Below are 27,282 nucleotides of genomic sequence, written 5' to 3' on the forward strand. Positions count from 1 at the left end.
TAATGAAGAGCCACGGTCTGAGGCACCACGCAAGGATACATCTATGGACTGGAGAGAGATGCTTCGCAGACGGTTAGCAGCCCCACATTGTGAGTACGAGAAGTTAGGTGGACAGGGGAAGTCGGGGAGGCGGGGGGCGAGCCTGGCCGGGCCGGCCGAGGCAGCCCTGTTCTGATGGCCCTCGGTTTCCCGGAGCCGCCGGGGAAGGAAGGTGCACGGCTTGGACCCCTCGGCGCCTGCGGGTCGCGGGCTTTGGGGGACAGATTCTTTTTTGGGGAGGACCGGTGCCTCAGCTGCTGGGTGGCCGGGTGCTCGCCAGTGTCAGTAATAGGTGTACCTTGACCTTTTTCTGCCTTTCCACGACCACCTGGATAAAAACCAGTTAATTTCTACCCAGAGTCTTATGTTCCTATCCCAATGTGCCCTTTAAGCACTGCGAGCTTATGCAGAGACAGCCCGGGGAGACGTGCTCCCTTTTTTCAGGGCAGCATCCAAGGCTTGGAATACTTTGGGCACTTTTGTCGGTGCAGCTTTTTAGTACTCCTAAATGCTAGGGCCTGTAGAAAATATTAAACAGACACAGTCACCCAGGTTCACCACCCAAGTTGTCGTCCTTGGCTCCTCACTCTTTCCCTCCCTGCCAAAATCCAGTCATTTTTTAAGTCCTGTCATTTCAACTTTAATAATACTTCTAATACATACCCCTCTTCTCTCTGCTGACACTGCAACCACCCAGGTACAGGCCCTCGTTACCTCAAGTCTAGATTGCAATAGCAATCTTCTCCCTGTCTCAAGTCTCTTCCCTTATCCATTCCATCCTCCACTCAGCTGTCAAATTGATTTTACTAAATGGAAGTCTGACCCTTTTTAAAAAACTCTAAGGACTGCCTATTACTTCCAGTATTAAATTCTAAAGTTTTCTATTTAACTCTTAAAGCCCTTTATTATCTTGCCTTTTCCTACCTTTGTAGTCTTCTTACACCTTTTCTGCCTTTCATGTACTCTGCAATTCAGTGACACTGGCCTTCATAATGTTTCTTGTATATGACACTCCATCTCTCAATTCTTGAGTGTTTTTGTCCCCCTCATGCCTGGAATTCTCTCCCTTCTCTTTACTGCCCCCTGGCTTTCAGTCCTCTGCAATCTTAGTGCCTTCCTTCTGAGACTACTACCTATTTTTCCCGCTTATATATTTTTTGTATATAGTTATTTATATGTTATCTGCTTTGAAATTCCTTAGTGGTCACATATCATAGTCTATACCCTCCCCCCCACCACACTGTACCTCACCAGTTACCCTCTGAGTGTAATTAATTTTTAATATTTGGAAATTATAATATCCCAGGTGTCACTGTCACCTAGCAACACTGGTTTATGAAAGAGATTGGCTTTTGTTTCTGTGGAAAGCTTGGGGTCAAAGGAGTCCTGCAGTTTCCCAAAGGAAGTCCAACTCACTGTTCTCCCCCTTTTCAACTCTGATATGAACCTTCTTGTCCATCAGTTTGCATTTCAGGAATGGGTCTATATATTCAGTCCATCCAAATTCATGTCCTGTCCAGTCGATATTCATAAAGTGTAGGTCAGACCATGTCAGTTTGATCTGTCAAGAAGCTTCAGTGGCATCTGATTGCATTTAGAATAAAATACAATCTCCTCTTTTCTGTTTTATCTACCATGTCTCAGGAATTATTAGGAGAATCTTATCCTGTAAGATCCTATTTGGTGTTCTACTTCATCACCATCTTCTGATTGGAAGGTAGAGCCATGAACTCCAAAATCTCTGTTTAAGGAGGGAACTCAGTTCAGAATCTCGCCTCATTTCTCACATGGCTGTACAACTTTGGAACTTATCTGATTTTTCGGGTACCTTCCACAGCTCCTTCCTCCTCTTGCTTTTCAGTTTCTTTTGACATTTAAGTTCCTTTACAATCTGAATCCAAAACCTACCATTTCAGACTTTCCCATTTTTTTGTTTACCTTGCTATATACATTATGCATGTGTTTTGTTGATTCTGTCAGGTACTAGAAATGTACCTTTTTTTTAAGGCAGTTGGGATTAAGTGACTTGCCCAGGGTCACACAGCTAGTAAGTGTCAAATGTCTGGTCTGAGGTCATATTTGAACTCAGGTCCTCCTGACTCCAGGGCCGGTGCTTTATCCACTGTGTCACCTAGCTGCCCCTGAAATGTACTTTTGTTTTTATTTTATTTTATTTTTTATATATTTTTTATTTTATTTTGATTTATCAACAATCACTTCCATAAGCTTTTGACTTAAAAATTTTTCTCCCCCTTCCTCCCCAAGACGGCAGGCAATCTGATATAGGCTATGCATATACATTCCTATTAAACATAGTTTTACATTAGTAATGTTGTAAGGAAGAATTGGAACCAATAGAAAGAACCACAAGAAAGAGGAAACAAAACAGAAGAAAAAACAGGCCAAATAGTATACTTCAATCTGCATTCAAGCTCCATAGTTCTTTCTTTGGATGTGGCATTTTCCATCATGAGACCTTTGGAGATGTCTTAGATCCTTGCATTTCTGAGAACGGCTAAGTCTGTCAATGTTAGTCATCGTACAACATGGCTGTTGCTGTGTACAACATTCTTCTGGTTCTGCAGCATCAGTCCACACAAGTCTTTTCAGGTTTTTCTGACGTCTGCCTGTTCATCATTTCTTATAGCACAAAAATATTCCATTACATTCATATACCACAACTTACTCAACCACTCCCCAGTTGATGAACATCCCCTCAATTTCCAATTCTTTGCCACCACAAAAAGAGCTGCTATAAATATTTTTGTACATGTGGGTCCTTTTCCCATTTGTATGATCTCTTTTGGGATATAGCCCTAGAAGTGCTAGGGTCAAAGGGTATGCACATTTTTGTAGCCCTTTGGGCATAGTTCCAAATTGCTCTTCAGAATAGTTAGATCATTTCACAACTCCACCAGTCAATGCATTAGTGTTCCAATTTTTCTACATCTTCTCCAACATTTATCATTATCCTGTTTTGTCATGTTGACCAATCTGATAGGTGTGATGTGGTGGCTCAAAGTTGTTTTGATTTGCACGAAATGTACTTTTGATTACTCAAAAGAGATTAACTTAATCCACGTATGAAAAACTAAATGGATGAAAAATACTTGTTTTCTGGACACATAGTGGAAAGGCTACTCTATGGAATTTGTATAACAGTACAGATTCAGAGATAGGACAATGTCTAATGAGCTAGATCCAAAAATGAATTGCAAGAGGAGAGAGAAGTCTAGATTGTATTTAATATTAATAACTGATGTTTATATAGAGCTTTAAGATTTGCAGAATGTTTTATATACATTATCTGATCCTCAAAACAACCTTATTGGTTAGATAATATTAATAGGACCTAGACAAAAAATCTTGGAATGGAGGGAGCTCTGTTTAGACCACAGTTTGATTGAAATGTTTTTTGAATGAAACAAGTAAACCATTGAGATGCTATGTCATCCATGAATGAATGAATAAGGGCTTACCATGTTCAAAGCACTGCGCTTAGTACTGGAGATACAAATAGAAAAGACAGTCAAAGAGCTCACATTCTAATGGGAAGACAGAAAGTTTCAGCAGCAAATCAGATGAGAAAGTCTCATGGTTCTTAGAGTACAATGGCAAAGCATATGGTAACGGCTTTTTTTTTGTTTTAACATCCTTTCCACTGATGAAATGATATCAGTTTCTGATGTTGAACTATCTGATAGTGCCAAGGACTATAGTGGCAAGAACTCTAACCATAGCACCAGTAGGAGCAGTTGCCAGGCTTCCTTCCCCCAGGAGTTAATTCCCAGGATGATGCCTGAGACCATGGGCTTGGAGGCATTGCTATTTCCAGGGCTCGTGGGTTCAGAGTCCTGAGCTGTTTCTATCAGAATCTAAGGGGTGGTTTGACTTGCCTGGCACAAAATACCTCTGGTCTCTCCCTCAAGGTGCCTTGTTCTGTTAGCTAGACTGGCTTATCTGCTCTGTTTGTGTCAGTTGGTTGGCAGTTGGTGGGCATATTGACCCCTTCTCCACAGGAATTATCTCTCCAGATGTTGGCCAGAAGCAGGATTGATGGTTTGGGAGATGCTGCCACTCCTAGAGCTCCTGTATTTATCTGACTATTGGAAGCGGTTGGTCAGCAGTTATTCCTGGTAGTTATAAGGAAGAACGGCCCTTCTCCCCTTTCTCCACATAATGTTAATAATAGCTATCATTTATACAGTGCTTGCTAAGTGCTTTACAGTTATTATCTCATTTGATCCTTGCAACAACCCTGGGAGGTAGGTGCTATTATTCATTTCATTTTACAGTTGAGGAAACTGAGGCAAACAGGTTAAGTTACTTGCCTAGGGTCAAACAACTAATAAATGTCAGAGGTAGGATTTAAATTCAGGTATTTCTGACTCAGGTCTAATAGGCAGTCTATCACTATCCTGGTCTGAGGGGAAATGGTGTTCAAGGTGCTGGGGCTGTGAAGGAGCAAAGAAAGGAAAGGGAGCGAGCATCTATACCTACTATACCTACTATATGACAGGCATTGTTCGGTGCTGTTATTATCTCCATTTTATAATTGAGGAAACTGGGGTTAAGTGACTTGCCCAGGATCACACAGCTAGAAAGTATCTGAAGCTGGATTTGAATTCAATTCTTCTTGACTGCAGGTCCAGAGCTCTATCTAGCCACCTAGCTTCTTGATGATTGGTGGTGATGGTGATTTGACTTGCTTGGCATGTACTGCTTCCTGTTTCTCCTTCTCCATGTCTTGCTGCTTCAGATATGTTGCTTGTTTCTCCTGTGTGTAGCAGTTGGTGGCAATGTCTGGCTTTTTCTCCACAGGAGTTGCTTCCTCAGATGTTACCAGTATGGGCTGCTCTGGAAGCAGGACTAGGGGTCTGGGAGGTGCTGACATTACCAGAGCTTTTGTGTCCTATACATGAATGTCTTTTATCCAAATGACATATTAAAAATTTACTGTCCTACAAAAAGATTTTTTTTCTGGCAGGCTATATAATAAGAAAGGAGAAGGTGCATATGGCACACCAATGACTATATAATATATCTTTCATATTAAATACATCTGTATGTCTGTGTTCATCTCTTCTGTTATCAGCAAGAAAAAGTGAAAAAGAACTTAAAGATGAAGAAATGGATCTGTTTACAAAATACTACACAGAATGGAAAGGAGGTAGAAAAAATGCAAATGCATTCTACAAATCTATTCCACGGTTTTATTACAGGGTAAGTAATAGAGTTAAGTAGCAAAAAAGCCTGGAATCTTTATAAGTGTTATTTAAGTCTTTAATGTACATAGGGTCAGGATATTTTATTTAATATCAGTTAATTGAGGTACATTTAATGTAGTAACTATTTTTGTACTTTTGTTCCCGTAGAACCTATAATTGTCATGAAACAGAATTGAGCATAGAAGATCTGACTTTTTTTTTCAACCCCCTCATTTTATTTGTTAATTAAATTTTCTTTTTTACAATCAGTGAAAATCTGCCTTCTCACTTTTACAAATGTGATAGTCAAGCAAAATAGCTTTCTGCATTGGACATGTTCTCTCTCTCTCTCTCTCTCTCTCTCTCTCTCTCCCCCCCCCTCCCTCCCCCTCCCCCTCCCTCTCCCTCTCCCTCCCTCCCTCTCTTTTTTTCTCTCTTTCTCTCTCTCTCTCTCGCCCGCCCCCCTCTATATGTATTTACAATCTGTTTGTATGTCGACATATGCACTCTGAGAACATCATCTCTCTGTCAGGAGACAGGTAGTGTGCTTCATCATGAGCCCTCTGGGATTTTTGTTGGTCATTGCATTGATCAGAGTTTCCAAGTCTTTTGAAGTTGTTTGTCCTTATAATATTGTTGTTATCATATAAATTTGTTCTGCTCACTTCACCCTGTATCAATTCATATAAGTGTTTCCAGTTTTCTTTTTTCATCCCTTTAGGAGATATTAGTAGTGGTATTTCTGGGTCAAAGGTTATACAAAGTTTAATACCTTTTTGAATACAATTCCAAATTGCTTTCCAGAAAGCTACATCAGTTCACAGCTCTAATGTGCATAAAAGCATTTATTAAGTACCTCCTGTGTGCCAGGGAGTGATAAGTGCCCAGGATATAAAGAAAGGAAAAAAGAAAACCCCACCAGACCCTAAAAAAAAAAAACTGTCCCTGCTCTCAAAGAGCTTACAGTTTAATGGGGAAGGCAACTTGCATGCATTATACAAAGAAGATATATGTAGGATAAATTGGAAATAATCTTAAAAGGAAGGCACTAAGATTAAGGAAGAATGAGAAAGTCTCCTTGCAGTAGGACTGAGACTTGAAGAAAACCAGGAGAGAAGATGAGGAGGTAGAGCATGGGGAATAGTCAATCACAATGACTGGAGTTAGGCAGTGCCTTGTTTGTACTCCGCAAGATGTGTGGCGGTATAAGAAGACAAGGAAAGGTAGGAAGGTTATGAAGACCCTTAAAAGCCAAATATAGGATTTTATATTTGATTCTGGAAGTAATAAGGAGCTACTGGAGCTTATTGAATGAGGAAGTAGGGGTGGCCAATCTGATGGATGTGGGCTAGAACTTCAGAGTTGTTTTAATTTGTATTTCTCTGTTAGTGATTTGGAAAATTTTTTCATATGGCTACTTCTAGCTTGAGTTTCTTTCTCTGAAAGCAAGTTTGATCATTTATCAATTTGGGAATGGCTCCCCAATTTGAATTATTTCCCTAAATATCTTAGAAATAAAACCTTTGTCAGAGAAACTTGCTGTCAAGATATTTTCCCACATACCTGTGGTGCTCATCTAATTTTAACTGCATTAGTTTTCTTATGCAAAAACTTTTTATGTAATCAAAATTTGATCAATTGATAAACATTTATCATGTTTACAGTGTGCTAAACTCTGGGGATACAAAGAGCGGCAAAAGATAGTCTCTGCCTTCAAGGAGCTTGCAATCCAGTGGGGCAGACAACTTGCAAACAAATATATACAAAGCAAGGTACATACAGAATAAATAGGAAATTATTAATAGAGGGAAGGCAGTGGAATTAAGAGGGGCTGGGAAAGACTTTCTAGTAAAAGAAGGGATTTTAGTTAGGAAAAGAAGCCAGGGAGGTCTGTAGGTGGAGTGGAGGAGGGAGGAATGTTCCTGACATGGGAGACAGAGAAAATGATCAGAACTGAGAGATGGAACAACCAGAATGTCAGTGTCTCAGGATCAAAGGAGTTTGTGGCAAGGAGTAAGGTGTAACAAGACTGGAAAAGTACAAGGCAGCTTTGATGAAGGGCTTTGGATGCCAAACAGAGCTTTTGTGTTGGATCCTGAAAACAGGAGGAAGCCACTAGAGTTTATTGAAAAGGAGGGTAAGATGGTCTAACCTGTGCTTCAGACAAGTGGATTGGAGGGGGCAGAGAATTGGAGCAGCAGGGTATTATAATAGTCCAGTCATGAGGAAATGAGTGCCTGCCCTAGCATAGTAGCTAGTCAGAGGAAAGACGGGGGCATATTTGAGAGATGTTGCAAAGGTGAAATTGACAATCCTTAGCAACAGATTGGATATGAAGGGTGAGAGACAGTGAGGAGCCCAGGGTTACTCCTAGGTTGCAAACCTGAGGGACTGGGAGGATAGTGTTGCCCTCTATAGGTCTAACAGGTAATTTTTTTTGTGCTCCTCTGATTTTTTTTTTATGTCCACCCTTCATGTCTTAAGTCATGTGCCCATTTTGTAGCTTGACTTGGTAATGTAGTATAAAATGTTAGTCTGTATCTAGTTTCTACCATTCTTCTTTCCAGTTCAGCTGTTGTCAAATAATGAGTTCTTAGTAATAATAGTGAGTATTAACTGTTCTCTTTGGGGAGTGCAGTTTTCAGTTCAGTGATGAGATTGGAGGTCAGGCTGCAAAGGATTGGGGAATGAATGAGAGAAATGGAAGCAAGGAGTTTAGAAAGCCTTTGTCTGGGAAAGGGAGGAACGATAGAGGATGATAGCTTTAAGGGATGGTGTGATATGGTGAAGGTTTTATTTATTTGTTGTAGGAAGGAAGTAGTAGATAAGGAGATGTTAAAGATGAGAGTGATCCCAGTAGCAGGCATCTTTGGATTTGTTGGACCCTACACCTTTGTGTTTATTTACTTCTGTAAGAAGTTTAATTGTTGTAAGTTTCCATGTAAATTGCCCTAAGTACAGAATTGTCATTTACCTTTCATTTGAGATATATGACTTTCTCATTTCGCAGTGCTAGTCTTGAAATGATTAGTTGTTTAATATAATAAATACATAATATAAAAAATGTTTTATACATGTGATTCCTATGTGACTAGAGAGTCTCTTTTTTTATGCTAAGATACTTTGGGAAAAAATAAGGGACTATACAAATGTTACGAACTTGATTAGCCTGAATATGTGACACCTCTAGATGAGATTAAAGGAAAAAAAACATAAGTGTATTAAAAAAAAAAAAGCTGTCCTCAGATTTGATTCAGGCCATATTAGTGAGAAAAAAGTGTAGCTAATATTTATTATGTAACCACAAAGTTGGAAAGGAACTCAGAAGCTATATGTTCAAGCCATATGTTGGAAAGGTAACAGGATAGAGAGGAGGATCACGAAGGAAGTGCTGAGGAACTGAGAAGAGACATGGCAAACAGGTAGAACAGGAAAAAGAAGGAAGAACCTCACCAATCAAGTTTGCAGCAATCTTTAGATGTCCTGGTGTACACATAAGAAGTTTATGAGATAGCAAACTCCAGTTTTATAGTTTGGAAAATAACATTTTACAGCCCTATTCCTGGCATAGTGCCTGGAACATAAAGAGTACTTATCGATTGAACAATGCTAGCAGAAGCTCTGCAATAAGAGACAGAATTATCAACATTTTCTTGGTTTTTGTCTAACAAGGTCTGTTCTAAATAATCCTCAAAAGGCTATCCTTCAGATATTTGAAGATTGCTATTATATTCTTCCTCAGTCTTCTTTTCCCCAGGCTAAACACACCCTATTTCTTCAACCATCTTCATGTCATAGTCTCTAAGCCCTTCACAAAAGCATCTTGGGTGCCCTTCTCTTTACATACTCCAATTGAGCAGTATCTTTAAATTGTGGTGCCTAGAACTGAACATAGTATTCCAGATAAGATCTAACATGGTCAGAATGCAGTGGGATTATGTCCTCCCTATTCCTGAAAGCTGTATCTCTCTTAATGAAACTTTATTGTTATTATTTATTTTTATATTTTATTTATTTATATTATTTTTATTATATTTATTATTAGCTTTATTTTTGCCTGCCACATCACACTATTGACTCATTCAGCTTGTAGTCCACCAAAATCCTCAGATTTTTTTCAGAACAATTATTATCTATCTTTGCCTTTCTTACCTTGTACTTGTGAAGTTGTTTTATTTAAACCAAGTGCAAGACTTTATCTCTATTGAATCAAGATTCTTTTGGATTCTAACTCTGTCATCCATTGTGTTAGCTATTCCTCCTAGTTCTCTGTCATTTGCAAATATGAAGTGCAAATTATCTATGGTTTAATCTATAAAATGGATAAAAATGTTAAATAACACAAGGCCAAGTATATTTCTCTGGGATAGTCCACTGGAGACTTCTGCCACATTGACATTAAACAGTTAGTAGGTTATCCAACCAGTTCTGAATCTGTATGATTGCACTGTTATCCAATCTGTATCACTCCCATCTTCTTCCTAAGATAGTATGAAATACTATCTCACAAACTTTGGTAAAACTAGGTAAACCTATCTCCAACATCCTCCCATTTACTTAGTTTAGTAATCCTGTGAGAAAAAGAAATGGGCTTAGTCTGGCATAACCTGTTCTTGATGAAGCCATGTTGGCTTTGAATCACTTCTTTTCTTTCTAGAATTTTCCCAGGTATCAGTCAAGATCATCATGTCATACCTTCTATTCCTCCTACCCCCTACCTGGGGCCATTGCTTTATCCTTTACTAAGAAAATAGAGGCTTTTCAGATTACAACTTCAGTCATCCCCTCTTCTATAAACTTCAGTTCTCTCTTTTTTCTTTCTCTCCCTCTCCCCCTCTCCTAGTTTCTTCCCTACACTCTTCAAACATGCCCAGCTTTCCATGATCCTTTAAAAATATTCACTAGATCATAGGATCCCTTCAAGCAATCATATGGTATGTCTTTCTCAGCCAGACTCTTAGAAAAAGCTTTCCAAATTTATTGCTTCCACTTCTCTCTCATTCCATAACTAAACTGAAATTGCTGTCTCCAGAGTTATCTGTGATCTCTTAATTGCCAAATTTGATGCCCTTAACATCCTTTCAATCCTCTTCACAGCATTTGACATTGGTAACAACCCATTCTTCCTGGATTCTCTCTCTCCAGTAGGTTTCCATGATGTAACTGTCTCCTGATTTTTCTCCTATCTGTATGATATTTCTTAAGTTTCCTTTCCTGGCTCTTCATGCATATCATGCTTCCTATCTGTGTATGTACCTTAAAATTGTATTTTTTTAGGCTCTCTTCTTTTAATATTCTCTTACTTGGTGACAGTTTAATTATCTCAATGCAGATTAATCCCAGATCTGTCTATCCAGGCCTAGTCTCTTTCCTGAAGTCCTGTTCCTTATTATCAGCTACCTATTGGACATTTCAAACTGAATAGCTGAGGATTCTCCCAAACTAAAACAAAACTCATTATTTTTTCCTCTCCTGACTCCAACTACGTCTTTTCCAAATGATTTCTTTTGATGATATCATGATTCTCCCAGTCTCCTGGGTTCTCAGGCTCTCAACATCTCTCTTCCTTACCCCACATATCCAGTCATTTGTGAAATATTGCTCTTTCTGTCTCCACAACATCTCTTACATCTGTCAATTACTACCTTAGTTCAGGTCTTCATCAGCTCTCACTTGGATCATTGCATTTGCCTCTTAATTGGTCTTCCTGCCTCAATTCTCTCTTTCTCCAATTTATCCTCTACATAGCTACTTCCTAAACCTCACGTCTAAACACGTCAGTCCCATATTTGGTACATTACAGTACTTTCCAGTTGCCATTAGGATAAAATACATGTTTCTCTGTTTGGTTATTAAAGCCCTTCATAATCTGACCTCCCTTTCCAGACTCCTACATTACTCCACTTATACTCTGCTGTTTAGATAAACTGGCATTCTTGCTGTTCCTCACACATGATACATCTCCTTGTCTGAGTACCTTTGCAGTAGTTGTCCTGGCTTGTAGGGCTGGAGCAGGAAGGGACTTAAGAAATCATTTAATTCAACCCTCTCATTTTACAGGTGAGGAACTGAGGCCCAGGGAAATTAAATGACTTCCCCAAAGTTACACAGGCAGTAAGCATCAAAGTCAAAATTTTAACCCAGGTCCTCTGACTCCAGAGGCAGTGCTCTTTACGTTTTTCTATAGAATTTTCTCATTCTGTCCCTCAACATCATAGAATCTCTTACTTCCTTCAAGACTCAGCTCAAGAATTAATTTTTTTGTGAAGCCTTTGCTGACTTACTCCCTCCACATAAATGCTGATGCCCTCTTTACCTAAAGTACCTTGTATTTATTCTTTATATGCTTATATGTGTAATGTATCTCCCAAGAAGATGTAAGCTCCTTGGCGGGGCAGCAGCTATTTCATTTTGTGTTTGTATTATTATCAGGACCTAGCACCATGCCTGGTACATAGTACTTAATAAATGCTTGATTGAGTTTGGTATAGCTGGCACAAATATTATTTACTTTGAAGATGAGGAAACTGAAGATCATAGAGTTAAGATGGCCTGCCCGTATTTACAGTACTAGAATTCAAATCATCTGATTACAAGTTCAGTATGCTTTCTGTTACATCACACTGGTTCTTCTACATGAACCTAAAGCTGTAATAAGAGCATTCCTCTAGGGGTCCAAAAATAGTATGACAAACTGAAACTAAGAACAATCAAAATATAAGCCAGGAAGAAATCTGATGGTTTTTTTTCTTCTGGCTATTTAATGTATGAAAATGATTGTTTTAGGCCCAAAATAAGCACTTCTAGTCAGTATGCCTGAAATTTATCTGCAAAATTTTTGTTAATTCTTTTCTTTATATGTTTTAGCTACCAGCAGAAGATGAAGTCTTACTACAGAAATTAAGAGAAGAGTCTAGAGCTGTTTTCCTGCAAAGGAAAAGTAGAGAACTGTTAGATAATGAAGAATTGCAGGTGAGAGGAGAAAAAAGAATTACTTTAAATGTTAATAAGTGTATATTGATAGGGCTTAAACCATGAATGTTTGCCTTAGAATCATTGTTTAATGAGATAAAGGGCTAAGGAAGTGCTCTTAAACTAGTGGTGGGAAGATTAAAAAATTAAATATTAAGCCTTTTTTAAAGGGAGTTAACTCATTTTGTCAAAATCTGTGAGGTTTTTTTTTTTGTTGTTGTTTTGTCTTACAATTTATTTGTCCTTCTGTGTCATTTTTAAGAATTTATGGTTTTTACTGGACAAACATCAGACACCACCTATGATCGGGGAGGAAGCAATGATAAATTATGAAAACTTTTTGAAAGTTGGAGAAAAAGCTGGACCAAAGTGCAAGTATGAATTATTTAAATTAGTATTTGTGCTTATGTTAAACATTTCAAACCTTCAGATGAAAAATATTACAAATTGTTAAAAATTAGCTTAAAACTCTCTGATTGAAAAAAAAATTATTAGTCATGGAGTCTTAGAATTTGGGAGCTAGAAGGGACCTTAAAAATGTAGACTGTAATTTCCTGGCTAATACTCAAAGGGTAAAGCAACCCACATTTTGTATGGTTTTAAAATTTTAAATTTCTGAAGAATAAATAGCTCCTTGGCAGTGATGGAGATACTAAAAAGTATAGTTGTGTGCATAAGGTGGGGTGGGAAAAGGGAAGTGGTTTGAAGAAAAGAGCATCAATAAAATAGTTTTTAAAATACAGAGAAGAAATTTATTTGAGTCAGTACATCTTAAAGTACTCTGCAATAGTATGTTGCTAATATACATGAGTAATTTTATTAGTACTGTGTTAAATTTAATGTAATTAAAAAAACAAACAAAAGAACAGAGCAGTTCGTGTTTCGTGCACAATTCTGTTGAGAGAAGGTACTGTGTTTTTTTTTTTTTCCCTGTCTTTCTATCCCCAGAGCCTGGCACAATGCTGTACTTAGCAGGCTCTTAAATGCTTGCTGTTTATTCAATGTTTGTGGATGATTAAATTCATAATAAAAGTATTTTTTAAAAGAAATAAATATTTCCTATGGTTTTTTTAACTTTAATCTCTTAAGTAATTTATGTCATGTTTGCAAATTATTTAATTTCTCTTTCTTAGGCAATTCTTTATGGCAAAAGTCTTTGCTAAGCTTATTCATACAGATCCCTATGGAAGAATCTCTATTATGCAGTTCTTTAATTATGTTATGAGAAAAGGTAGGTATGAGGGTGATATAATACCTTTTTCTCTCTAAGTCATAGAAAAATAATCATATGATTAGATTATGGCTATGTCTTTATTTATTAAACAACAATAACTTCTATTTGCATAGTACTTTAAAGTTTATAAATCCCTCATAAATTTTGTAAAGTAGGTAATACAAGTATCCCCATTTTATAGATTAGAAAATTGAAGCTCACGGAGGTTGAGGGAACATTAGAAAGGACATTTGACTTAGTTAAGAGAGACCTAGGTTCCATCCATTTCTACCTCTTGCATTGACTGATCTTGTGATCATGAGCAAGTCAGTTAAACCACTCAGTGCCTTACTTTCCTCATATAAAAAGCAGCTAAGGTAAGAGCTATAGTACTTAACTTCACAGAGTGGTTGTGAGGAATCTTTGAACAGCTGCCTGACCTTGATGAATTGAGTATGTTGTAGTGGGTATACCTTTTTAGCTGGGGAAAAAGTACTGGAGTGGAGTAGCTGACCATTGAGCTGTAAAATTCTGAAATACTGTGTATTTGTGAATTGAAATAATATCTACAAAGAACTTAGTAAACTCTAAAGTGTAACATAAATATCAGTTAAAATTGGATTTGACCACAACATTACAGCTAGTAAATTGTGAACTTAGGTCTTTTGACTTCAGATTAAGTGCTTTTCATATTGTTTTTTTCTACATTACCGCTTCTAAAATAGCTCCACTATTTAAGCATTTCAAAGTGCCTTAGAAACATATAGTAATTCAGATCAATTTAAGAGGTGGCTTAGTGAAGATGTCTGGGTTTGGAATGAGAAGACCTTGGTTCAAAATCTGCTCTGACCATCTTACCCTTGTAACCTTGTACAAGTCACTTAATCTTTCTGGGCTTCAGTTTCCTCCTCTTTAAAAATGAGGGGATTATACTGGGTGTTATCTAGGTCCCTTCCAGGTCTAAATTTATGATCTTTTTACCTTGACAACATGAGCCATAGAGAGAGCATTTTTCCTCACTTAGGATCATTTATAACTTGAGGAGACTAGCTAAAAAATAATTTAAATACTTTGTTAAGGTAATGACTAAATAGAATAGGTCATGAACATGTGATTAAGAATTTAAATATATAACATTGAGCGTAAAGATGCGAATTGTGCTAAAGAATGAAAAGTTTAATTCATTCTGGCTCCAGAGTTTTAATATGTGGGCATTTTGAAGAGTTTAAAGTTAACCCAGGTTCACAGACTCAGTTTTCCAGGACTTCTTATTCTCCTTTATCCCACAACATGGTTGTCAAATCCTGCTGATTCAACCTTCATAGCATCTCTCAAATACATCTTCCCTTTTTACTTATATGGCCAATACCTTAGTTTAAGTCCACAGTACCTTTCTCTTTTTATTTTATTTATTTATTTTGGCAAGGCAGTTGGGGTTAAGTGACTTGTTCAGGATCACACAGCTAGTAAGTGTCAAGTGTATGAGGCCAGATTTGAACTTGGGTCTTCCTAACTCCAGGGCTGGTGCTCTATCCACTTCACCATCTAGCTGCCCCACCACATTGGCCTTTCACATGGACTGTTTTGATATTTTCCTGTTTGGTCTCTTTGCTTCTAGTCTTTTCCTCCTCCAGTTCATCCTCTGTACTGTTGCCAAATTAATATTTCTAAAGCACTGAACATTTTGCTCCCTTGTTCAAAAATCATCTGTGGCTCCCAGTTTTATCCCAATAGGATAAAATACAAACTCTTTTTCTGGAGGTCCCTTGCCAATCTGGCTCCAGCCTACTTTTCCAGGATTAATGCACATTGTGTCCTTTCTCTCCTTTTGCAGTCCAGCCAAGGTGGCCTACTTAACTTTTCTTGGCAAATGAGCATCTATTTATTTATTTATTTTCTGGGTGAGGCAATTAGGGTTAAGTGACTTGCCCAGGGTCACACAGCTAGTAAGTGTCAAGTGTCTGGTCTGAGACTGGATTTGAACTCAGGTCCTCCTGAATCCAGGGCTGGTGCTCTATCCACTGTGCCACCTAGCTGCCCCAAAACAATCATTTATAAAACACCTACTATGTGCCATGCCCTGTGCTAAGATGCTGGGGATACAAAGAAAGGCAAAAGATAGTCCCTGTTCTCAAGGAGCTCACATTCCAGTTGGGGAGACAACATGCAAACAACTGTGTACAGACAGACTATATGCAGCGTAAATTGGAAATGATCAGTGGAGGGAAGATGCTAGAATTGAGAGGGATAAGGAAAGGCTTCCTGTAGAAGATGGGATTTTAGCTGGGCCTTGAGGGAAGCCAGGAGAAGGGAGAGCATTCTTTGGCATTGGGACTGCCAGTGAAAATGCTTAAGAGTTAGGAGAGCAAGTGATTTGTTTGAGGAACCAAAAAAAAAAAAAAAGGCTAGGAAGCCAGTGTCACTTGATTACAGAGTTAGTGGGCACAATAAGTTCCATCTTCTCACCTCATGTTTGGAATATATTCTCTTCACCTTTTAAGATTCAACTTTATGCTTCCTCCTGCATGAAACCGATTCTGATTTATCCATATATTTATTTTGTACATAGTTGGTATTTTCTTAACTGTCTTTATATTGTTACCCCCTGGTAAAAGGGACTATTTTAATTTTGGCTTTGTATTCATAACAACAGACAGCATATGAACTTAATAAATGCTTGCTGAATGAATGATCTTATTTAGAATTAAAGCAGTTAATGTATTAATTTATAACACCAGCCTGCCATCTGCCTTATGGTTTACTGTTTTGGGCTTTATTTTAGTTGGAAATATCCTGCAGCTAAAAGCCAGTTAATATGTGTGTAAATTGTATTCTTGGGTTTGGAAGTTTGCATCTATTACTAAGCACTTTACATTCATTATGTGTGCTCAAGTTTATTGAAGGATTAATTTCACATATTTCTGAATTTTCTTTTATAGTGTGGCTCCACCAAACAAGAATAGGGCTTAGTTTATATGATGTGGCTGGCCAAGGTTACCTTCGGGAATCAGTAAGTATGTTTACTAACAGCACTCTAAATGTTTTATTTTAAATAAATCTTTAAAAAAGATTTACTTGTCCTTTGCTCCTGCCTAGGGGTAAGGCATAAGTAAAAATTAGGAAATATTATTTAGACATTAAAAATGTTCAGTTCATACTAGCAATAGGTTTTTTTTTTAAATAATAAAAAAAGGAAAAACATGGAAAAAATTTTAAGTATTTCCTATGTGCTAAATACTCTACAGATGTCTGATTTGATCCTCAGAACAACCTTTGGAGGTAGGTGCTATTATTCCCATTTTACAGTTGAGGAAACTGAGGCAGATTAAATGACTTGCCAGGGGCACAGTAAGTACCTGAGGCTAGATTTGAACTCAAATGATCCCGACTCCAGGCCCAGCACTCTATTTGTTGTACCATCTAACTACCTCAATACCTTCTTGTGGAACATAAGTAGTAATTTTAAAAAATTAAAGTTTTGGCAGTCTATTTGCAGTGCTGATGTGTGAAATTTTAAAATATTTTGATAAAATTTTTAGGTGTCTAAAAGATAAAAAAAAGATTAATAATGTGACATTTACTGTCACTATATAGGTTTGCAAATTCAGCCATCAAGAGGCTTATTTATTTTCTTTTGCCACTTGGACTGTGTTTAGTATAAATTGCAACAACTTGGGGGTAGTATTGTTATTTTGTTGTTGTTATGGCCTCAAGTTCTAAACATGAAAATTTCTAGTTAATGTATCAGATTCTTTCAGTCATGTGCTTTTTTTTTTAAAAGAAACCTAGAACTTTATTAATATAGGTAAGCATAAACATTAATTAGTATTATAAATTACTGTTTTAAGAAGATAAGGATTTAGTTTTAAAACATTAAAGTACCTCACTCAATAATCATTTACTATCATCATTTGGGCAAGCATGACTCTTTTCTTAAGCCTTGGATTTGAATAAAGCATATCTTTCAGGTCTTGTTTATACTTGGCTTCAAAATCCCTTGCTTAAGTTTCTTCAAGACTTCAGCCCAGTTGAACAAAAGAAGCTTTTGCTTTTGTTTATCTCTCTCTTTCTCTCCCCTCCCCTCTCGTTCTCTCCCTCTCTTCCTTCCCCTCCTAAAGAGAATTATCTACTTGCTTGTGCTTTATCATAATGTAGGTGTTAACTGTGCTGCAGAGTGTGAGAAATAACTCATTCGGACTCAGGAAGGATGAAATTAAAAGTCCTGTTTATTATGCAGTTGCAAAAGCAGGTGTACTTAGTTACTTTTCTAGCAGTTGTTTCAATTTTATGGAAACAAACATTTTCCTTGTCTCTCAGGAGCCATTAGGGAGGGCCTCAATTCCAGGTTTGTTGCCTGTGCCCTACATTAATCTGTCTTTTAAATCTAAATCTGCTCATGACCCTAGTTTTTTTTAATCGCTGTCACCACCTTTTCTTTCTGGAGTCCTCTAACTTATTTCAATAGACATTTATTAAATATTTACTGGCTGCAAGGACCTTACATTCTAATGGGAGGAGACAACATACACATCAGTAAATAAGTATAAGACAACTTTCGAAGGGAGAGAGCATTATTCAGGAAATGCTTCTTGTGGGAGATGACATCTGAATTGAACTTGAGGGAAGCAAAGGATACTAAGAAATGGAGATGATGAAAAGAGGAGGGAAAGAAGGAGTTGGGGAGAGAGGTGAGGAAGGGGTAGAGAAAGAGAGGGAAGTTGGAGGGGAGTAGATAGAGGGAAAAAGACCGAGTTAGAGAGAGAGCTTTCTCAACTTTAGCTTAGTCCACTTTAAAACCAGGTCTCATTTTATTCCTAATTTTAAGAAGTGGGTCTCTTTGGTCATTTTCTCTAAAGCTCAGAATTAATTACAAATTAGTGCCCTGCAATAAGTAACAAAATTCTTTGCTACACCAGAATATAATATTTTAAACAATTCTTTGCTACCCCAGAATATGATATTTTAAACAATTTAAGTAGTTTCCTCAAAATGGTTGTGAACTTATTTCAGTAATTAAAGAGATCAATGCAGAGGATTTTTATCATGGAAAATTGTGTACCATTGTTTGAATAGGAATCAGGAGTGGGAAGATTGTATATTGAAGATTTTAAAACTTTTTTTTCAGGATTTAGAAAACTACATATTAGAACTTATCCCTACTCTGCCACAGTTAGACGGCCTAGAAAAATCCTTTTACTCCTTTTATGTCTGCACTGCAGTTAGGAAGTTCTTCTTCTTCTTAGATCCTCTGAGAACAGGTAAAAACAAACTTTAGAAATGTTGTGGTAATGTTTGCTTATAAATTGTGATAAGTAGAAATATCATGTCTTGAAAATGTTTCTCTGAAATGCTGCTGTAGGGAGTAAATTTCAAAAGGTAGAAGAGCAGGAATAGCAGCAGTGATTTAGGAGCTGTCTTTGAATACTAACTGCTACTAACTGCCACTGTGAATTTCAATAAGTAACTCAACCTCAGGGCCTCAGTTTTATCATTTGAAAAATGGAATTGGAGATGACCGATTCCTTAGCATATTCTTTTGTGCTCTAAAAAATTCTTTTGCTTTTAAAATAATGTGCTTTGTACTTGGTTATGATGAAGATACTTATCTGTCACACAATTGCTCTAAGTTAGAGTACTACTGAATTTAAATATATCCACTCTATATATTCTCACCCAGTCCCTACTGTGATCAAAATGATCCTATATACATTTGTAAAATAGTTGCCCATAAAGCATAATTATTTTTTCCTCCATAAAGTTAATTATTCCATGCAAGCAGAAATTAGGTTAGCAGTTTTGGTCTCATTAGTAATACCATACCTTACTCAAGTGACTTCACCTCCCCAGACTTGGAAATCCAGTGGGTTATCTATTGCCTCAGAGTTACAGTGATATTTTTATCTCCATGTGGAAAGATTCTGAGGGTCATGTATGAAATGATTTATCCTCTTATAAATCTGTTCTTATTTTAGAAATAAATGAAATATATTCTGGGTTTTTAGAATGTCAGTTCTTTACATGAGTATGTACTGAGATTTAAGATGAAACTAATTGTATTGATATTATTTTAGGAAAGATAAAAATACAAGATATTTTAGCTTGCAGCTTCTTAGATGATTTATTAGAGGTAAGTAAATTATTTTTACAATATTATATTTGTGATTCTAACTTACAGTTATAATATTCTTATTATGTATCTGTCATGTATATTTAGCTTAGGGATGAAGAACTTTCCAAGGAAAGTCAAGAAACAAATTGGTTTTCTGCTCCTTCTGCTTTGCGGGTTTATGGTATGTTGCTAAATTATGCTACAGTTTGTGTAATTCTGAATGACTTACTCTTAATATTGTATCACTTCAATGATTCTGAATGTTCTGGGTTGGAAGGATATCCAAGATTTACTAAAGTACCTTTTTAGCACCAAAAATTGATTAAAAAAAAAAAAACTTTCCAAAATGTGTGACTTTTCAAGTTTCTTAAGTAGGTTATAGTGAATAATCCTAGGAATATAATTTAACTATTTTCTTACTCAGGGTTATTATTAATATGAATTTTTACAATGCTATAACATAATGAAGCCCATGAGAACAATTGAATAGTATAGGGGTTAGCTCAATCCTCCACTGAATTTCTCCAGATCATTGTACTCTTCTAGATGATGTTCATGCTGTCTTCCCATTGGTAATATCAGAACGAACATTATTTATAAAACTTTTAGCCCCTACACCCAAAAACCAAACTACTGTGTTAGTCTAATCAGTCATTCACCAAGCATTTATTAAGCATGTCATGAGCTAGGCACTGATGATATTATGCACTGTATGTCAGTTATTAGTATTGTTACTGTAACTATAACATCATTTGAAAATGTAAAATGTTAAATAATTAAAATAATTACTGATGGCTGTTAATAGAAACATTTACGTTTCTATAATAATGGTTTCTAACCCACTAGTGATACTGGAGCATTTTGTTTGTTTCCATTTCTGTCCTGTAGGCCAATATTTGAATCTTGATAAGGACCACAATGGAATGCTCAGTAAGGAAGAACTCTCCCGATATGGAACAGCAACTATGACCAATGTGTTCTTGGATCGTGTCTTCCAAGAGTGCCTTACTTATGATGGAGAAATGGTACTAGATGAATTTTAATAAGTTCATTTCCAAAAGTTCTTAGCATCCTTTCTCTTAAATCCTAATATCCTGTCAGTCACAGTGATTTCCTGAATATAGCCAATTTTTTTTGGGTACTCAAAATTTCTTTGAGGTTCAGAGCCTTTCATCGTACTGGTTGCTTACTTGTTGTACAGGCTAGGAAATAGCTGTTAACTCAGGTCAGGTAAAAATTTATGACTTAATTATGGAGGCTGTTGGAATAGTTCAGATTAGAGGTAATGAGACCTAGAACTAGAATGATGGCCCCTTGAGTAGAGAAAAAGGGACTGTGAAGAGGAATCAGTAAAACATATTGACTTATTAGCTATGGGGATGGGAATGAGAGAAACTACAGATTTGAGGATGCTTACATGACTGGAAAGATGGAGGTATCTCAACAAAAGTAGAAGAGTTTGGAGGAAGCATAGATTTAGGTGGGGAGATAAAAAATTTGATTTTATATATGTTGAATTTGAGGTTTCTGTGATACATCCAGATAGAAATGTATGGTATTCAGTGGGCAGTGCAGGAGTGGAACTCAGGAAAGAGATGAAGATTAGATGTATAGATTTAGGAGTCATCTCTGCAAGGTTATTGAATCTGGTTAATGAGACCACTAAGACAGAATGTGTTAGAGAATAAGGCGTAGGAAAGAGTAAAACAGGGTTAAAACATGGATGGTAATCCCACAAAAGAAATTCACAAGGAGTGGTCAAACTATTAGAGAATATTGTCACTAAACAGGAGAACATATCCTCGAAGAGAGGTTCTGCCATGTCAGAAGCAGCGGAGAGCTCACGAAAGAGTGAGAAAAGACCATTGATTGGATTTACCTATCAGAATCAGATGTCAGGTGTCAGAGCAGTGAGTGGGGAAATATACAGAAAATGGCTTTTTTAGGAGTTGCACTGTGAAAGAGAGAAGAGATATAGGACAACATAGTTTGAGAGAATGACCATCATTCAGACAAAGAAAATTAAATAGAATAACTCATTTAGTACTCTTGATATTGTTAAATGGTAAGCGGTTGGGACTATGAAGGCTGTGCATTTAGCGCAGTCAAGAGATTTCAGGCATGTTAAAAATGAAAACTCTAATTGTGTAAAAAAAATGAACTCACATTCCTTAGGGCAAGAACTGGAGGGGTCTGAAAAATATTCCAATTTAGTAATAGTTGAGGAACAACATGAACATTTTGCAAAAGCAAGGGAATGAGGCCTTATCTTACAACTGAAATAGCTCTTGGCTAAATAATAGGCTTCAGTGTGGGTGACTGCAAAGGGATGAGGGAAAAGGCAGTGATAGATTTTGCTGTGTAAATCCCACAACCGTAACAATTGACAGTATAGAGTTTATAGTTTACTGATAATTCAGAGTGAATAAACCAAACCAGAGACCTTGGTTGAGTTAGATAGTAATGATAGACTATTTTGACTCCTGTGATTATAAAGGTCTGAATTCTTAATGGTTTGTTTTATTTTTCAAAAACTTTTGCATATAGAATTCTTTATTTAGTTTTGCTTTCACTAAGGAGCTCTCATGTATTTCATCTTCCTTTACCATGCCAAGACAATATTCTAATAATCACTCTTTAAAAAGGAGAATTCAGGTCCTACTATTATATCTGTACTTTTTTGGGGGGCGGGGTGTGGGAAATAAGTACTTGCTGGGATCAGGAAAGGTTTAGTTCTCACCATGGAAAATTTCATAGGTTCTGTATGGTGATTTAGCAGATTGTAAGTTTTCAGACTGTTCAAAGGGATTAATTCAAGTTTTCTGGTGTGTTTTTTCAGCTTGAACACTTCATAATATTCTAAAAACAGCTTACTGTAACAAACTTTCTAGTTATTTTTTTAAAAATTTTTTTATCTTTTTTTTTAAGGCAGTTGGGGTTAAGTGACTTGCCCAGAGTCACACAGCCAGTAAGTGTCAAATGTTTGGTCTGAGGCTGGATTTGAACTCAGGTCCTCCTGATAACAAGGCCAGAGCTCTATCTGCTGCACCACCTAGCTGCCCCTCAGACTTTCTAGTTAGACCAGTCTGATTGGGAAGTTAAGTTCCCCATCAGCTATCCAGTATTGACTAATAATATGTATTCAAAGTTAGAATTAAATGTACAACTATAATAGTTATTATTTCTCACTGACTTTAAAATAATGTTAAAACTCTTAACTTCACTGATTGCAAAATATTTTCAGTGTGAATTCACTTGGGATATCAGTCCTGAATTCAATCACTCTTATATTTATTAAGCACCAGTTATGTGCAAAGCCTTCAGTTAGGCACTGGGTGAGCAAAGACAAACTAAATAGTCTTTGAGGTACTTAAATTCTACTGTGCATCCTACTTTAATATTATTTCCTTTTCTCATAGGATTATAAGACCTATCTAGACTTTGTGCTTGCATTAGAAAACCGAAAAGAACCTGCAGCACTGCAATATATTTTCAAGTTGCTTGATATAGAGAACAGAGGATATCTGAATGTCTTTTCTCTTAATTATTTCTTCAGGGTAAGTCTCTCTTGTAGAGGTGTATCGTGAATATATGTCAGCTTAGATTGTAATTTTATAAATGTTTATAGCAGTACTTGGCTGTTTAACATTTTATGTTTAGTTTAATTTGTTAACCAATGTAATTTTGGTCAAAGTTGTGATTTTTTAAAATTTAAGGTAAAGAATCCATATAAACTGAGGTGGACACTCCAGTCCTGGTGGTGAGTGTCAGCTTTGGTAGACATTGATCAGCCCACATGCCCACACTACTTTTTGTTCTCTAGGCAACCTCCAAATAAAGGAATATGTAGAAATATTGTGATCAGTTGGGATTCATTACTATACAGGACTAAGCCTTGTAACTATCTTTGGATATTAATTAAAGCATTTTTATCACTGATGCTTTTTCAATATGATTTTTCCATTGGTTCTGATTCTCAGTAGTTAGGATATTATTTTCCAGACGCATTAACTATGAGCTCATACATAACCTCTTCAGAGAACCCTTAGCCAGCATTCCATCACAGTCTTTGTGAGCATGAGTACTTTCCCACTTCTGCCATGAGGACCATACTCATTCCACAGCTAGAGTAGTAGACAATATGACCTGTGGAGTGAGTGTTCAGGCATTCTCTTTATATTTTAAAATGAAAGGCACATTGAATCAGATTATACATTATGTTAATTTTTCTTTTTTTTTTTTTAGTCAGGTTAGTTTTTAATTTATATTTTTAAAAATTTTTGCTCATTTATTTCCTCTAATGCAGGCTATTCAGGAATTAATGAAAATCCATGGACAAGATCCTGTTTCATTTCAAGATGTCAAGGTTATTTTTTCTTTTCAATTTATGTAGTGCCAGATTATGAAAGTGAATTGATCATCATATATGAATCCCACAGAAAGAGTAAAAATATTTGAATTGAGGTTAAATTTCATTTGGATAGGATATTTTTAATGGTGTATTTTTTGGAAGCTAAATTGTGTTATGTGGGAGCTGCTCAGACAAGGAATTTTTGCTGTTGGTAATGATAGCAAATATAGATGGATCTGCCTACCATGCTACCAGATTTACTCAGACCTCAGTAGCTTAAGAACTAAGTATCTAAAATAAACTGAGTTTCCCTCTGTTGTATTATCACTTTATTCATCAGATTTTCAGTAACTATCAAAAATAAGTATCTTTTTAATGAAATATGGAGCAAAATCACAGGATACTTTCAACTGACTTTAATGACTGAACTAAAGGGTCTTCTTGTTGTTGGTTCTTATTTTCAGTAATTGATATATTTTTTTTTCCAGAATAATTTAGCTATATGGACTACACAATATTTTCAGAACATTACTTTTCAGAACAGTATTCTCAACAAACCAGATTATTTTCTGGGTCAAAATCTAGTTTAACCACTACAAATTTGAAGTTTTGTTACAAGTACATTAAGATCTGGCAATTTTTTTTTGAAACTGTAGCAGTCCAAAACTAGGGATATGGTTTCATATACCCAAAATTAAAAAGTAATACATTGGACTTGTCTAAATCCAATACCAACCTTTTGTAAGTTTAAGGTTCTACTTTCTTCTATGATGCTGCTGAGATTCTTTAACTGCTTTTGATTTGTAAAAGTTACTGATGTATACTTATGAAGCATATATTTAAATTTTTTGAAAATATAGTGTTACCTTTTACCCCATTTAATCTAAATAATGAAGTTTGATTACCACTTAGGGTTTAGTCCCATGTCTTTCTTATAACTTGTGGAAGGATAAAGCTAATACTTTAATATTAATCTTGTCCTCTTTTCCATTCAGATTAAATGATTGTCATTTGTTGAAAACCATGTTTTGTAATGATCTTTATTGGGTCAAATGTATATTAATTTTTTGGTGAGCTGAGCTTTTAATCTGCTAATGGAATCTCAAACCAAAAAGCTTCACAATTCACTAGTTGCTTTTCTAGTAGACTAGAATTTTGACCTGAAATCTAGTCTTGGCTTTGCTAGTCACTTAACTATAATGGTCCTCAATCATAGGTTTCTTCTCCCTCCTTCCCCAAGTTAACTGGATTATCTGTTAAATGAAGTAAAATAAGCAGAAGAAATCGTGAAGGGCAAAGATGATTTAAAACCCAAAGTAATACCATTTTTTATTTATTAGTCACACAAATTGAGTGAAATTAATCCAGTGGCTGTGTTTTATTGTATCTTTCTACATTTACAGGATGAAATCTTTGACATGGTGAAACCTAAGGATCCTTTGAAAATATCCCTTCAGGATTTAATCAACAGTAATCAAGGAGACACAGTCACTACCATTCTAATTGATCTGAATGGCTTCTGGACTTATGAGAACAGAGAGGCTCTTGTAGCAAATGATAACGAAAACACTGCAGACCTAGAGGACACATGATCTTTAACAAACTCAACTATCTCCTTTGAGACATGCTTGAATGCTGTATGATCATACAAGAATGAATAAATTGTAAGGGTGCAGTTAAAATATTCACGTACCTGTAGAAATTTGCAAGAGCCTGATTTATTGGGATTTTCAGGTTAACTAAATCCGAAACCAGTGGGGTCAAATACTGTTTTTTAGGAGGTAAAATATTATCCGGTTATTTTTAGCACATATATGGCAGACAGTCATGTGTCATGTCATAATGTTTTGCTGACTGTGCAAAATGCCGATTTTTAATTTCTATAATAATTTGTAATGGGTATTCTCATGACAAAATAGGACTTAATAATTTGAAATTTTATATTTGTGAAGTTCAGTTTTACTATAAATCAGTCACATAATGAGAGTTTATACTAACAACTGATAATTAATGGCAATTCATAAAGTATTTTATGTATTGTCATTTGACCCTCATAAAAACCCTGTATGGTATTAGAAAAATTATCCCCAGTTTTACAGATGAGGAAACTGAGGCTCAGAGTAGTTATGTGGCATGCCCAAGACCAATCTGTTAGTGGTAGAGTCTCAGTGTAGATCTTCTAATCCCAAAGCCAAACTCATTTATATTATACTACCTCCTACAAAGGGGCAAATTAATATTCAAGGATTTTTTTTCCATAATTTCAAGTGAAAAAAAAAAACTAAATGAAACTTGTTCTAGCTACTGGTTCCCTATAGTTTCAACGGAAACTACAAATATTTGGATACAAGCTTTATTCGAGATGACTTGGGTTGGGCTTTTTATGTAGCTGAAGGAACCAAGCAATATCTAATATTTATCTTGTTGCTTAATAGAACCACTTGAGTTGTACTTCAGGGATTACTACAAGTGTGTGAGTGGTAACAGCACTATGTTTGTACTCAAAACTTATTAGCTGTGTGGGCAAATCATTTTCCTCTTTTACAAAATAGGGATAATAATGGTTGCAACTAGCATTACCTTACTTCAACAGGGGTTTTTGTTTTTTGAGGCAGAAGCTCTGGGTATGTTTCTGGGCACCACAAAATGGAGTCAATGGATAAGAAGAGATTTCAGATGAGAGAGGAGGTAATTGAAGGGGCATGCTCCCAAAGAGAGTAAATGGGAATGAAATCAAGGGCAGAATTAGGAGATCTAGATTGGAACAGAAGAGAGAATGGGGGAAAACAGTGAGGGTATTGAAGGTTGTTTTTAGGGAAAAGATGGTGAGGCAAAGTTCTTTGCCCAGTAGGGGAAGAGGAGTGGAACAGAGTCTGTAGTGCATCTATATAATAAGCAATAAATACTTTATTCACTCAGAAGTCAGTTTGTGGGGCATGCAATAGTCAGGGAAGTATAAAAAGATTGAGGTACAGCACTGAGCACCCTGTGGAGATTAGAAAAAAATGTTTAGTGGACCAAGTCAGCATAACTGTGAATCTTTCAGGGACTTTAAACAGCAGGATAATCTAGATTTGGGGTTAGAAAAGGGGGAAGGGATTCAAGGGTATGGGACAGTTTAAAATCAAACTGGTTTAAGATTTCAAAGGGAGGAAAATCAGGCCAGAGCATGAGTGAGTGCCTGGGAAAATGGAGCGGAGCATCAAGTTGTAGGGAGAATGGAGAAGAGATTTAGGAGGGAGAGAGAGAAAGATAGGAAAGTGTGGTCAGAGTGGGACTTTGGAGTTTCAGATCATGCAAGTGGAGAATACGTGGATAATACAGCTAAAGGGTATGTGTGTGGCTTATGTGGAGTAAAAGTACAAATTAGGGGAGTTCAGTAAGGCTAATG

At 36.5% G+C, this 27,282-nt stretch overlaps 1 protein-coding gene across 3 annotated transcripts; it reads left to right on the top strand.

Annotated features, from left to right (window-relative positions):
- PPP2R3C (protein phosphatase 2 regulatory subunit B''gamma) lies at nucleotides 1-25,583 on the top strand. 3 transcript variants are annotated; one of them, XM_027847432.1, is made up of 13 exons: nucleotides 4-89; nucleotides 5,135-5,262; nucleotides 12,114-12,218; nucleotides 12,481-12,593; nucleotides 13,352-13,449; nucleotides 16,371-16,441; nucleotides 18,557-18,689; nucleotides 19,503-19,558; nucleotides 19,646-19,721; nucleotides 20,429-20,565; nucleotides 22,960-23,097; nucleotides 23,847-23,906; nucleotides 25,295-25,583. In XM_027847432.1, exons 1-13 carry the CDS (start codon nucleotides 44-46, stop codon nucleotides 25,481-25,483), a joined length of 1,350 nt encoding a protein of 449 aa, XP_027703233.1. In that variant the 5' UTR covers nucleotides 4-43; the 3' UTR covers nucleotides 25,484-25,583. The 3 variants fall into 3 exon arrangements, with proteins under 3 accessions (XP_027703235.1, XP_027703233.1, XP_027703234.1); XM_027847434.1 differs by lacking the exon at nucleotides 5,135-5,262 and having other exon boundaries at nucleotides 1-89; XM_027847433.1 differs by lacking the exon at nucleotides 23,847-23,906.
- Nucleotides 25,584-27,282: the final 1,699 nt, after the last annotated feature.

This window comes from Vombatus ursinus, unplaced genomic scaffold (genome assembly GCF_900497805.2).
Source record: "Vombatus ursinus unplaced genomic scaffold, bare-nosed wombat genome assembly UNPS02015406.1, whole genome shotgun sequence".
NCBI classification, from domain to species: domain Eukaryota; kingdom Metazoa; phylum Chordata; class Mammalia; order Diprotodontia; family Vombatidae; genus Vombatus; species Vombatus ursinus.

Coding starts and splice junctions, on each gene's coding strand:
- PPP2R3C (XM_027847432.1), top strand. CDS start 44: ATGGACTGGAGAGAGATGCTTCGCAGACGGTTAGCAGCCCCACATT. Junction 16,442..18,556: donor AAGGTTACCTTCGGGAATCA/GTAAGTATGTTT, acceptor CTTTTTTTTCAG/GATTTAGAAAACTACATATT. Junction 23,907..25,294: donor TTTCATTTCAAGATGTCAAG/GTTATTTTTTCT, acceptor CTACATTTACAG/GATGAAATCTTTGACATGGT.